The 12,554-nt window shown below is 45.8% G+C and overlaps 1 protein-coding gene across 7 annotated transcripts in view; it reads left to right on the top strand.

Moving 5' to 3' along the window:
• Positions 1-12,554, top strand: part of PDE4D (phosphodiesterase 4D) — a 1,065,327-nt gene that overhangs the window by 887,272 nt on the left and 165,501 nt on the right. For all 7 annotated transcript variants that reach the window (XM_040421313.1, XM_040421310.1, XM_040421314.1 and 4 more), the window contains one exon: positions 3,370-3,419. In XM_040421313.1, coding sequence (XP_040277247.1) covers positions 3,370-3,419 — 50 coding nt within the window. The remainder of the gene's footprint in view (positions 1-3,369; positions 3,420-12,554) is intronic.

Raw genomic sequence — 12,554 nt, 5'->3', positions numbered from 1 at the left:
GTCTACTTTACGTCCTGGGATGTGGACCAAGACGGATCCGTCATGACCCACAATGCAAGTCAATGGGGACACAATCGAAAACGGATCGGTCCCCCATTGACTTTCAATGGAGTTCATGACGGATCCTCCTTGGCTGTGTTAAAGATAATACATCCGGATCCGTTCATAAAGGATGCAGGAGGTTGTATTATCAGTAACGGAAGCGTTTTTGCTTAACCCTGCCGTATCCAACAAAAACGCTGGTGTGAAAGTAGCCTTTGTTAGCCAAAACCAGAAGTGGAATTAGTATAATCTTATGGAAAGATTGGTGCCTCTTCTGTGTTCTGGACCCATTTCTGATTTGGGCTTAAAACTACTGATGAAAAATACTGAGCAAATACTGACTGTTTGAAAATGACCTTAGGTATTCTTTGTAATGTTTAAAAAAAGAATTGTATACATTTCCACATCTTACCCCAATGACTATTAATAGGCAGAGCCATGGAGTCAGAGTTAGCAGAAATTTACTGATTCCAACACCAGCTTATAAAAATATCAAATATTATAAATTCATTTATTAAATTTACAGCTTGTTGCATTTTTACTGTCGTAGAAATTTGGGAACATTTAGAAGTTTTAGTTGTATAAATATATGTTGCATTTTATCAATCTAAGGGCTCATGCACACGAATGTAAGGGCTCTGTGCCCGTGCTGCGGACCGTAAATTGCGGTCCGCAATGCACAGGCACAGACCGTGGGGCAGCCACATGCGGATCGCGGGCCCATTCACTTGAATGGGGTCCGCGAACCGCATCCAACGGTCCGCTTGCGGGGTGGAGGCACGATGAGAAGCACCACAGAAGCACTCCGTAGTGCTTCCGTGGGGTTCCGATCCATGCCCCTGTTCCACATCTCCGTGATTGCGGACCCATTCAAGTGAATGGGTCTGTGATCCGTGATGCGGAATGCACACGGCCGGTGCCCGTGTATTGCGGACCCGCTATATGCGGGCCGCAATACGGCCACGGGGGGCACACGGTCGTGTGCATGAGCCCTAATGCCACATCATGGGGTGTGGATTTGGAGTCAGTTTTGGGTGGCTGAGGTCAGTTTGTGGAAAACTAGAGGACGTTCACACGACAGATTTTGCAGCAGAAATTTGGCACGGACAGCCACGCCGAAATATCGTTGAAAACCCGGCGGCTGCTGAGTCCTTTCTGCCTCCCATTGATCTGAGAGGGAGGAAACAATAAGGCTCACGGAGCAACAGCTTAAAGCCGCGGCTGCCTCTATAAGCCGCTGTTCCATGATCCTCAGCGTTGCCTCCCAATGAGATGTATGGGAGGCAGAAAGGACACAGCAGCCGCCGGGTTTTTGACAATATTTTGGTGTGGCTGTCCGTGCCAAAATTCCGCTGTAAAATCTGTCCTCTTACTGCAGCTGTTTTGAAACTATAAGGCTGGTTTCACATGGGCGTTGCGGGAAAAGGTGCGGGTGCGTTGCGGGAACATGAGCGATTTTTCCGCGCGAGTGCAAAACATTGTAATGCGTTTTGCACTCGCGTGAGAAAAATCGCGCATGTTTGGTACCCAAACCCGAACTTCTTCACAGAAGTTCAGGCTTGGGATCGGTGTTCTGTAGATTGTATTATTTTCCCTTATAACATGGTTATAAGGGAAAATAATAGCATTCTGAATACAGAATGCATAGTAAAATAGCGCTGGAGGGGTTAAAAAATAATAATAATTATTTAACTCACCTTAATCCACTTGCTCGCGCAGCCGGCATCTCCTTCTGTCTCCTTCTTTGCTGTGTGCAGGAAAAGGGACCTTTGGTGACGTCACTTCGGTCATCACATGGTCCGTCACATGATCTTTTACCATGGTGATGGATCATGTGATGACTGGAGTGACGTCACCACAGGTCCTTTTCCTGCACACAGCAAAGAAGGAGACAGAAGGAGATGCCGGCTGCGCGAGCAAGTGGATTAAGGCGAGTTAAATAATAATTATTTTTTTTAACCCCTCCAGCGCTATTTTACTATGCATTCTGTATTCAGAATGCTATTATTTTCCCTTCTAACCATGTTATAAGGGAAAATAATAATGATCGGGTCCCCATCCCGATCGTCTCCTAGCAACTGTGCATGAAAATCGCACCGCATCCGCACTTGCTTGCGGATGGGTGCGATTTTCACGCAGCCCCATTCGCTTCTATGGGGCCTGCGTTGCGTAAAAAACGCAGAATATAGAACATGCTGCGATTTTCACGCAACGCACAAGTGATGCGTGAAAATCACCACTCGTGTGCACAGCCCCATAGAAATGAATGGGTCGGGATTCAGTGCAGGTGCAATGCGTTCACCTCACACATCGCATCCGCGCGGAATACTCGCCCGTGTGAAAGGGGCCTAACTCCTAGCATGCTTACCTGTTCTACTCTTCTCAGAACTCCCATAGAAGTGAATGGGCATGCTGGGAATTGTAGTTTCACAACAGCTGGAGTGCCGAAGGTTGCTGACCCCTGCCTTAGAGTCATGGATGGCTTACCGACTCTGTAGCCCTGATAATAATCATGTATTATTGTTTTTTTCTATTTGAATGACTAAATACCAAAATATATATAAAACAATGAAGTGTATTGGGAGGAAATTAATAAAACAGTAAAAGTAAAAAGTAAGAAAAGTAGTGACTTATTTTAAAAAATGAATTCATGCCCACTAATCATATACCAATCCCTGCCACCAATGTCGTGGCATGTCATACCGCAACAAGTGATGTAACCATCGCACAATGGCAGAAAAAAATTTCACTTCATTAAAAGTATTTTATATTTTTTACCAAACAATAAGAGAATCTGCGTTTAGTTAAATAAAAATTGTAAAAACAATGTTAAGCCCTTTTCATGCAAAAAATGAAAAAGTTAATGCAATTATTTAAACATAAAAAAAAAACATTATGGTGCTTTGACCCGTAGTTTCCAAGAATTGAAAGGGTTCTCCCAACTTTTAAACATTTCTGGGTAGTCCAGGAGCAGGAGGGTCTGCCCAAAAATGTTTGAATGCTGGACAATCCCTTCAAAACAAAAAATATACAGTACACAGTTTTGTCTATATCAGGGATGCTTAACCTGCGGCCCTCCAGCTGTTGCAAAACTACAACTCCCAGCATGCCCTAGTAGCTGTCTAGGCATGAGTTGTAGTTTTGCAACAGCTTGACGGCCACAGGTTGGGCATCACTGGTCTATATAAATGTAGCAGTAATTCCAACACTTGGCCACTAGATGGCGCAGCAGTTCTTCGAAGTTCCCTGTAGAGCTACCTGTGCTGCAGTTTATATGTTGTATTCCTCAGCTCATATATAACACTTTCTGTTCTGTCTGATTTATAGACGATCAACAATGTGTAACCAACCATCCATCAACAAAGCAAGTATACCAGGTAAGACGCATCTCCTGCTGACATATGTGTTCTTCTCAAAGTCCAGAAACATTCCTTACACAGTACACAGGCGCCAAATGGCATGAATCTTTAAAGGGAATCTGTCAGCAGCGGCTTCCCTATCCAGCTGTTTGTACAGACACATAGCTGTGGTTCTTCTGAATAAAACGCTGTTGTTTTTTGGGTTTTTTTTATATGCAAATTAGGCCATTGGTACAATGAGGGCGTCACCATTGCTCTTGTTGCATCCAAGCTTCGCTTCTTTCTGTGGCCAGCCCCTTCCTAGCTGTTTTGATAGGCCTTTGGTGCAATGAGGGCATTGCCATTGCTCTTGTTGCACCCATGCTCCACTCCTTTCTGTGGCCAGCCCCTCCCTGGCTGCTTTGCCACTGCCCGGCCATGTCAATAAAAACAGCTAGGAAGGGGCTGGCCACAGAAAGGAGTGGAGCATGGGTGCAACAAGAGCAATGGCAATGCCCTCATTGCACCAAAGGCCTAATATGCATACAAAGAAAAAGTATAATAACTTAAGAAAGGAGTCTCCGATCAACAAAACAAAAACAGTGTTTTAACCAGGTGAACCACAGCTATGTGTCTATGCATACAGTTGGATAGGGAGGTCCCTGGTGACAGATTTGCTTTAAGGGGGTTTCCCAGCCGTTAATATTGATGAACTGTCCTCAGGATAGGTCATCAATATCTGATCGTGGGGGTCTGACACGATCAGCTGTGAGACTAGGAGGCGGCGCTCCAAGTGCCGCTCCCCCATCACTGCAGTACGTCTCGTCCCCAACGCAGTGTAATTAGAGGCACTCACTAAATTGACTTGAATGGAGCGGGTACTTGTATTACACGGCACTTCTGAGACACACTGGAAGCGGCACTCGTATGGAGCGCTGCCGCCTCTTCAAACAGCTGATTGGCGGATCCGGGTCTGACGATAGGTCATCAATATTAATGGCCGGACAACCCCTTTAAGGCAGTGTTTGGTGCTGATGGTTAGATTTTCCTACTTTTAGCTTTGTTCTGACCACTTACAGGCATAGTCATGGTAATGACAGAATATGCATATTATTTGTGTCATTGGTGTCAGGCTTTAATCTATGATGAGGGAATATCAGAGGTGCTGCTTGGATGCCTCGGGCCATGGGTCCTAATGCACAAACAGCTTCTAGGCTTCACCCTTAATGCAAGTGATTTCATGAGCCACCTTATTTAAAGTGCTTGTCCAGAATTAGACATACTTTGTGGGGGGGTTTTCCAGCAACAGCATCACACATATCTATGGGATGTGTCCGAGTTTCAGCTTAAAGGGGTTATCCAAAGTGTAAAACATGCCCCAATGCCCGGGCCCTCATATATATTATACTTACCCCGCTGCCCGATACCCGCGTCGCTCCTGATCCCCACACGGCCGCCCTGCATCTCGGGTGATGCTAGGGATGCTCGCCACGGCCTGCTATCGGCTGCTCCCCCTGTCGGAGATGCAGCGGCAGCCATGCAGGGATCAGGAGCGACGCCGGTGCTGGGGGGCGAGGTAAGTGTAACCTATATGAGGGGCCTGGGCATTGGGAGGCATGTTTTAGACTTCGGATAACCCCTTTTTAAAGGTCCTGTCCCATCTCCTGACATCTCTGTTTCAGTAACAACTTGCATTCCCCTTGTAATAATTCTGGATCTATTCTTATGAATATGTTTGAGAAGTAATGGGGACATCTAGGGGTATGCCATAAATGTCTGATAGGTGTGGGACCTGCTCCTATCTCAAGGACGGGGCCCAGTTGCGGACTGCCAGGAATGGTGAGGAGGCTGCGCATGCACGGTTCTCGCCATTCTCACCGCTATGAGACTTCTAGCTAAAGATGCTTACTCGGCTAGTTTTGGAAGTCCCATAGCAATGAATGGAGAGAGCCGCCCATGCCCATCCTCCGCTCCATTCCCAGCAGCGGGCGATGGGTCCTGTTCTTGGGATAAGAGCAGGTCTGCATTGGCCCCAATTGGTAAATCTGTCTGCAAACCATGGCCACTTGTCCAAAACACATGCAGCACCTTGATGAGGTTTGTTAAATAATAGACTTACCTTGTCAAACTTGACTCTGCTACATCTGAAGTTGTCTGTTAATGTGTTAGCATAGAAAACGACTACATTTCCATCATCCTCTAGTGTGTTCCGTACAGTGTATAGTTTTCCCCCAGTCAACAATGAAGTTTTGGGATATGAAAATAAGCTTTGCCACGTGACCAACTCAGCATTGCTACATCTAGAAAACTCCGCTCCTCTTTGTCCCTACGGGTTTGTCTAAGGCCTCATGCACACAATCTGTATTTTTTGTGGATCAGATGCAGACCCATTCATTTCAATGGGGCTGCAAAAAATGTGTCGGCATCTGTATGACCACATATCCGTCCAAAAAGGCATTTTGATAATGGGGTCTGCGGAAGTTACGGGATGCACACAGCCAGTATCTGTATTTTGCGGATCCATGGTTTGTGGAGTGCGAAACACACACAGTTGTGTGCATGAGGCCTCACCGTGCTGTTGCTCTACCCACTTCTGTCCACTAGATGTCAGCAGAGACCTATAGAACTTGGCTCTGATGGTTGCTTTTTGACCAGTGGAATCATTGGAGGATCACATTGTAAATGACTGCAGGACTGCCTGGCCTCCAGTGTGTCTCATAATCTCTGACTGCAGATTGCAGATTACTCATCATTTCAGGGAGACATGAGGATTACCTTCTGTCTGATGAAACTTTAAATGGGACAGCTGCAGTGTGATGTGCGGGGTAGAATACATTTATTTAGAGCGAGTGAGAAAAAGCCGTAATAGCTGACGTTTACAGTGTCGTGATAAATTCATGAAATCCGGATTCCTGCAAGAAATGTATGAAATAATGATAGTAATCAGCATGCACACCTCACCCAGCTTGTACTTATAATGGGCGATATTATACACTGCGCTGCAATAAATCCCGTGAGTTGGCATTCGGCCCGTATTACCCTGAGTGTTTTTAAAACATCCCCAGTGCCAAGTAATAAACCTCTTGCCCTGTCCTAGCAGGCGCCAGATGTGGTCCAGCTGCCAGTCGAAAAAGCTACGCAGTAATACTGTTTATATGAATTTTAATGGGAAAACTGAAATACATAAGTTGTGTGTGTGAGCCCACCCTCCTGTTATAGAAGACTGCGTAGCCCTTCGTGAAATCTCCAGCCTTCTGTATCACTCCGCCATCGCCTGGAGACACGTGCAGCGCTGCCTGCCCCCCTGGCCTGGTATACCACTATGGTCTGGTCACTGGCCGTGTGTAGCATTAGGTTCTGGGCATTATGGGGGCGTAGTTACTAATATATAGCGTTATTGTTTTTGCACTATATAGCATTGTTATTTGGGCATTGTGCGGTACGTATGGCACTGTTATATATGCATTGTATTGCAGTATTATATGGACACTTACGGGTTCATTGACATGACAAGGATTAACCCCTTAAGGACCTGGCTCATTTTCACCTTAAGGACCAGGTCATTTTTTGCAAATCTGACCAGTGTCACTTTATGCATTAATTACTCTGAGATGCTTTTACCTATCATACTGATTCCGAGACAGTTTTTTCATGACATATTCTACTTTATGTTAGTGGTAAATTTTCATCATAAAGTTGGCATGTTTTTACTTTTTGAAGACGCTAGAGGGCTTCAAAGTTGACCAGCAATTTTCAAATTTTTTATGAAAATGTCAAAATCTGATTTTTTCCAAGTACCAGTTCAGTTTTTAAGTGAATTTGAGGGTCTTTATGTTAGAAATCCCCCATAAATGACCCCATTATGAAAACTGCACCCCTCAAATGACATTCAGAAAGTGTGTTAACCCTTTAAGTGTTTCACAGGAATAGCTGCAAAGTGGAGGAGAAAATTCAAAATCCTCTTTTTTTAACCCTAAGATGTTATTGTAGCCCCTTTTTTACAAGGGGTACTAGGAGAAAGAGCGCCACAAAATTGTGTACTCCACTTGCCGGAATTACATGCCGGATCCGGAAAAACGCAAGTGTACTGAAAGCATTTGAAGACGGAGCCGTCTTCAAAATGCGTTCAGTGTTACTATGGCACCCAGGACGCTATTAAAGTCCTGGTTGCCATAGTAGGAGCGGGGAGCGGGGGAGCGGTATACTTACAGTCCGTGCGGCTCCCCGGGCGCTCCAGAATGACGTCAGAGCGCCCCATGCGCATGGATGACGTGCCATGCGATCACGTGATCCATGCGCTTGGGGCGCCCTGACATCACTCTGGAGCGCCCCGGGAGCCGCACGGACGGTAAGTATACTGCTCCCCCGCTCCCCACTGCACTTTACCATGGCTGCCAGGACTTTAGCGTCCCGGCAGCCATGGTAACCATTAAGAAAAAGCTAAACGTCGGATCCGGCAATGCGCCGAAACGACGTTTAGCTTAAGGCCGAATCCGGATCAATGCCTTTCAATGGGCATTAATTCCGGATCCGGCCTTGCGGCAAGTCTTCAGGATTTTTGGCCGGAGCAAAAAGCGCAGCATGCTGCGGTATTTTCTCCGGCCAAAAAACGTTCCGTTCCGGAACTGAAGACATCCTGATGCATCCTGAATGGATTTCTCTCCATTCAGAATGCATTAGGATAAAACTGATCAGGATTCTTCTGGCATAGAGCCCCGACGACGGAACTCTATGCCGGAAGAAAAGAACGAAGCCCTAAGAAAATACCTCATATGTGGATGTAGAGTGATCTGCAGGTGAACTACACAGCTCAGAAGAGAAGGAGCGCCACTGGGATCCCAATGGCGCTCCTTCTCTTCTGAGCTGTGTAGTTTGCCCGCAGAGCACTTTATGTCCACATATGGGGTATGTCCTTATTCGGGAGAAATGATGATGAGGAGAACGAGAATGACAACAGGAAAGTGGGGTCATCCTCGTCCTCACTGGGGCTCTCGGAGTCGGAGAGCAGCTGGGTGTATGCCTCCCCGGCCGAGAACATCCGGCGGGCCATCTTAGAACGCTAAAGGGTAGTGCGTGTGTGTGTAAAACTTTATTTAGTGTGTGTGTGTGGGGGGTGTTTTTATGTATACCCTACCCTAACCCACCTTAACCTAACAGAATCCCTGAAAAATTGCTGACACCCCAAAAACTCGCTGATCAGCGGTACCAAGCTGATCAGCGGTGGGGTGGGCGATGCTCTAACAGTGGCCGGACGCTCTTTTATGGCTAAGAGTGCCGGCCACAGTCAGCACACCTACAAAAAGAAAAAAAATGCGCTTGCGCCCCAAAATATGTAGGGGGGAGGGGCAAGCTGCAGCACCCCTGGGGGGACGGGGGTCGCACAGGGTGCTGTAGACCCCAGACACCCTCAGATCCGAGTGCTTCACTATCCCTGCCTAACCTAAAGCTCTCCCTAAATGTTTATATGCCAGATGGCACTTTATGGGGTCTCAGGGGCCACGGATGGCGGCAGATCGTGTGGGATGCAGAGGGACCGCCACAGGGCTCCTCTCTCCTTGCTCACACAGAAGTCTGTGGGCGGGGAGAGCAGAACTCCAGGACGTTATCTTCAGGTCAGTCCCTCCAGCCAATCACAGGCGATCCTCACCCTCCGTCACTGCCACCTCACAGGATCTACATCACCGATCACCCTTCTATTCCGGGTCATCGGGTCACCGGAGACCCGAATAACCCGGAAACGCTGCAAACCGCAGGTCTGAATTGACCTGTGGTTAGCAGCGATCGCCGATACAGGGGGGTTACAGGACCCCCCTTGGCATTGTCACAGGGTGCCTGCTGAATGATTTCAGCAGGCACACCATTCCGATCACTGCCAGCCGCGGTGATCGGAAATACACAGGGCGATCAGAAATAGGGGCTCAAAAGTAATTGAACAAATTAAATAATTGTCAATAAAATGTTAATTTCTAATACTTGGTTGAAAACTCTTTGTTGGCAATGACTGCCTGAAGTCTTGAACTCATGGACATCACCAGACGCTGCGTTTCCTTGTTTTTTATGCTCTGCCAGGCCTTTACTGCCGCGGTTTTCAGTTGCTGTTTGTTTGTGGCCTTTCTGTCTGAAGTTTAGTCTTTAACAAGTGAAATGCTCTATTGGGTTCAGATCAGGTGACTGATAGTGATGGACGAACATCTGCCGGGACGGTTCGCGAACGCGATCAAATGTTCAATTTTAATGGAATGCAAACCAGAAAAACGTTCAGCTCATATTTGCAGCCAAGAAATAATTACTACCGGTAGAAGTGCACAAATAGTCCCACAACATGGACACTGACATACCAGATGTATTATTCGAATTTGCGATCTCCATTCATTATTTTTTTCAATGCAAAATATTGGCAATATAATTTTTTGCGTTCCGAGCATGCGCAAATGCACTATACAGTACCCAAATGCACTATAAAGAAAGTAAATTGTTATATAACACCCCGCTTCAATCAGTTTTTTTGGGGGACGACTGGTATATCACACCAGTAGAAATTATTTGTTCCAATAACGCTTGTCCCTCTATATACCTGCAGTATCGCAGCAGAACCGCACACAACTGCCGCACAATACAAATGCACTATAATATACTTTCTAGCATACAACGAAGGCAATCCATTAGAGTATACATAAAGATAAAACGTAACCTTTAATAATGTTACTATGAGGGTCCATTCACACGTCCATAAGTGTTTTGCGGATCCGCAAAACAAAGACACCAGCAATGTGCATTCCGCAATTTGTGGACCGCACATCGCCGGCACTATAATAGAAAATGCCTAATCTTGTCTGCAATTGCGGACAAGAATAGGACATGTTCTATTTTTTGCGGAAACGGAAGCACAGATGTGGAAGTACGGATCCGCAAATGCGGATGTGGATCCGCAAATGCGGATGCGGACAGCACATTCCGGCCCCATTGAAAATGAATGGGTCTACACCCGTTCCGCAAAATTGTGGAACGGATGCGGACCCATTTTGCAGACGTGTGAATGGAAAAGATATCCCTCAAAATGAAAATAAATTAAATTTTTAAAGTAAAGCAAAAAGCATAGATGTGGTGGCAATAACAAGTGCTCGGCGGCACCAAATCAGAAACCATATGTCCTACCACAATCCGGGGGGTTCCAGTGCACATCCATGAATCCAGGAGGGAAAGCAAAAAACATCTATCCCTGGGCTAGATGATGATGTGGTATTGAAGGACAGGGTGGGCAAAGAACTGTCCCTGATATTGCCCTACAGGGGGTGCTATTCTGGCCATGATAGCCTAACCACAGACCACCCAACCTGATAAGAGCGTCCCTGTCCGGAACCTTACCCTATATAAAAATGGCCCTAGTAAGCCCCTAGCCCCTAGCCCCCTGACTTCCAGGTGATCACTATATAGATCTATGTGTTTTTGACTCATTATAAAAGTATATTATAAGTATATCGCACCCCTCTGTTTATCACACCTATCGATAGCAGACCTATACTAGTCCTTAAAAGGACTTTTGTGGCCCTATTAGCTAGCGTTTGGTGTCCCTAACAGCCTGTCCCTGCACCACACAGCAACCTCTCCCTACACTGGCAAACACTGAATGTAAAATGGCGGCCAGATCAGGTCTATTTATAAGGTAGGGGGGATGTCCATGTGCTGAAACGTCTCAATTGGCTGTCCTGTACCACCTGATGGATGTGTCATGGTTCAAAGAACTTCATAATGTAAAAGAATATGGCGGGCGCGAATATCTCCATATGTTCACATGTTCGGCGAATCGCGAACACGCAAAGTTCAAGAATATTCCACTTCTTTGCTGTAATAAACTCCTGGGTTGCTTGGCTTTATGTTTTGGATCATTGTCCATCTGTATTATGAAACCAATCAGTTTGGCTGGATTTGAGCACACAGAATGTCTCTGAAAACCCCAGAATTCACCCGGCTGCTTCTGTCTTGTGTCACATCATCAATAAACACTAAGGACCCAGTGCCACTGGCAGCCATGCCTGCCCAAGCCATCACACTGCCTCCGTCGTGTTTTACAGATGATGTGGGATGCTTTGGATCATGAGCTGTACCATGCCTTCACCATACTTTTTTTGCATTGTTGAGGTCACCAGTGCTTTCTTTCTTTCTCAGGATGTCCCAAACTGTAGATTTTCCCACTTCTAATAGTGCAGCAATTTCTCGGATGGGTTTTTTCTGTTTTCACAGATGAAGGATGGCTTGTGTCACCTGCATGGAGAGCTCCTTTGACCGCATGTTTACTTCTCAGCAAAATCTTTGAAATGCAAGCACCACACCTCAACTCAACTCCAGGCCTTTTATGTGCTTAATTGAGAATGAAATAATGAAGGAATTGCCCACACCTGCCCATGAAACCCTTTGAGCCAATTGTCCAATTACTTTTGGTCCCTTTAAAAACTGGTGCTACATGTAAAGGAGCTGAACCTCCTAAACCCTTCATCCAATGTTAATGTGGATACCCTCAAATGAAAGCTAAAAGTCTGGACTTTATGTCCATGTCTATTATATTGAATATGTTTTAGTAAGCAGGTAATGAGAAAAAAAATTCAGTGTCCAAATATATATGGACCTAAGTGTATTCATTCTTCTTGTCGATTCGGGGGGGGGGAGGGGGGGGGGAGTCCTTTTTCGGAGGTGTGCCCTTTCTCAGGGGGTGTGTCCTTTCTGCTGCAGCTCTCTCCTTGTCACCATTTCTAACAGTAGACCTGGCTGTTGGCAGTTGTAGGATGGAAATAAGCATGGGTGACCACCTCAACAATGTAACTGAGGTTGACGGAGAAATAAGGAAAAGAGCAAACAGCAGGTGGCGCTAAACAGATACATTTTATTGAATAACTCAGCAGCTATACTAAATCTTTAATTAGATGCAATTACAAAAGTATTCATATCCAGATGCTTTTTGGAAAAAATATAGAATTTGTTTTTGAGTGGGACAACCCTTGTCCTTATCTACCACATCTTCCAGGATAGGTTTTCACATCCTACGTTCTTGGCTGTTTTATTTGCCATTGATAAATATGGCTTTTATGGAACACTTCGTTTTTTTGTAAATCCCTAGGACTATTCATTGGCTCAGTGTTTTCTCTGGGATTTATACGAGGAGATGGGACGCCGCTCGCT

Source organism: Bufo bufo, chromosome 2 (assembly GCF_905171765.1).
Source record: "Bufo bufo chromosome 2, aBufBuf1.1, whole genome shotgun sequence".
NCBI classification, from domain to species: domain Eukaryota; kingdom Metazoa; phylum Chordata; class Amphibia; order Anura; family Bufonidae; genus Bufo; species Bufo bufo.
This window is presented reverse-complemented; position numbering and strand designations above follow the sequence as displayed.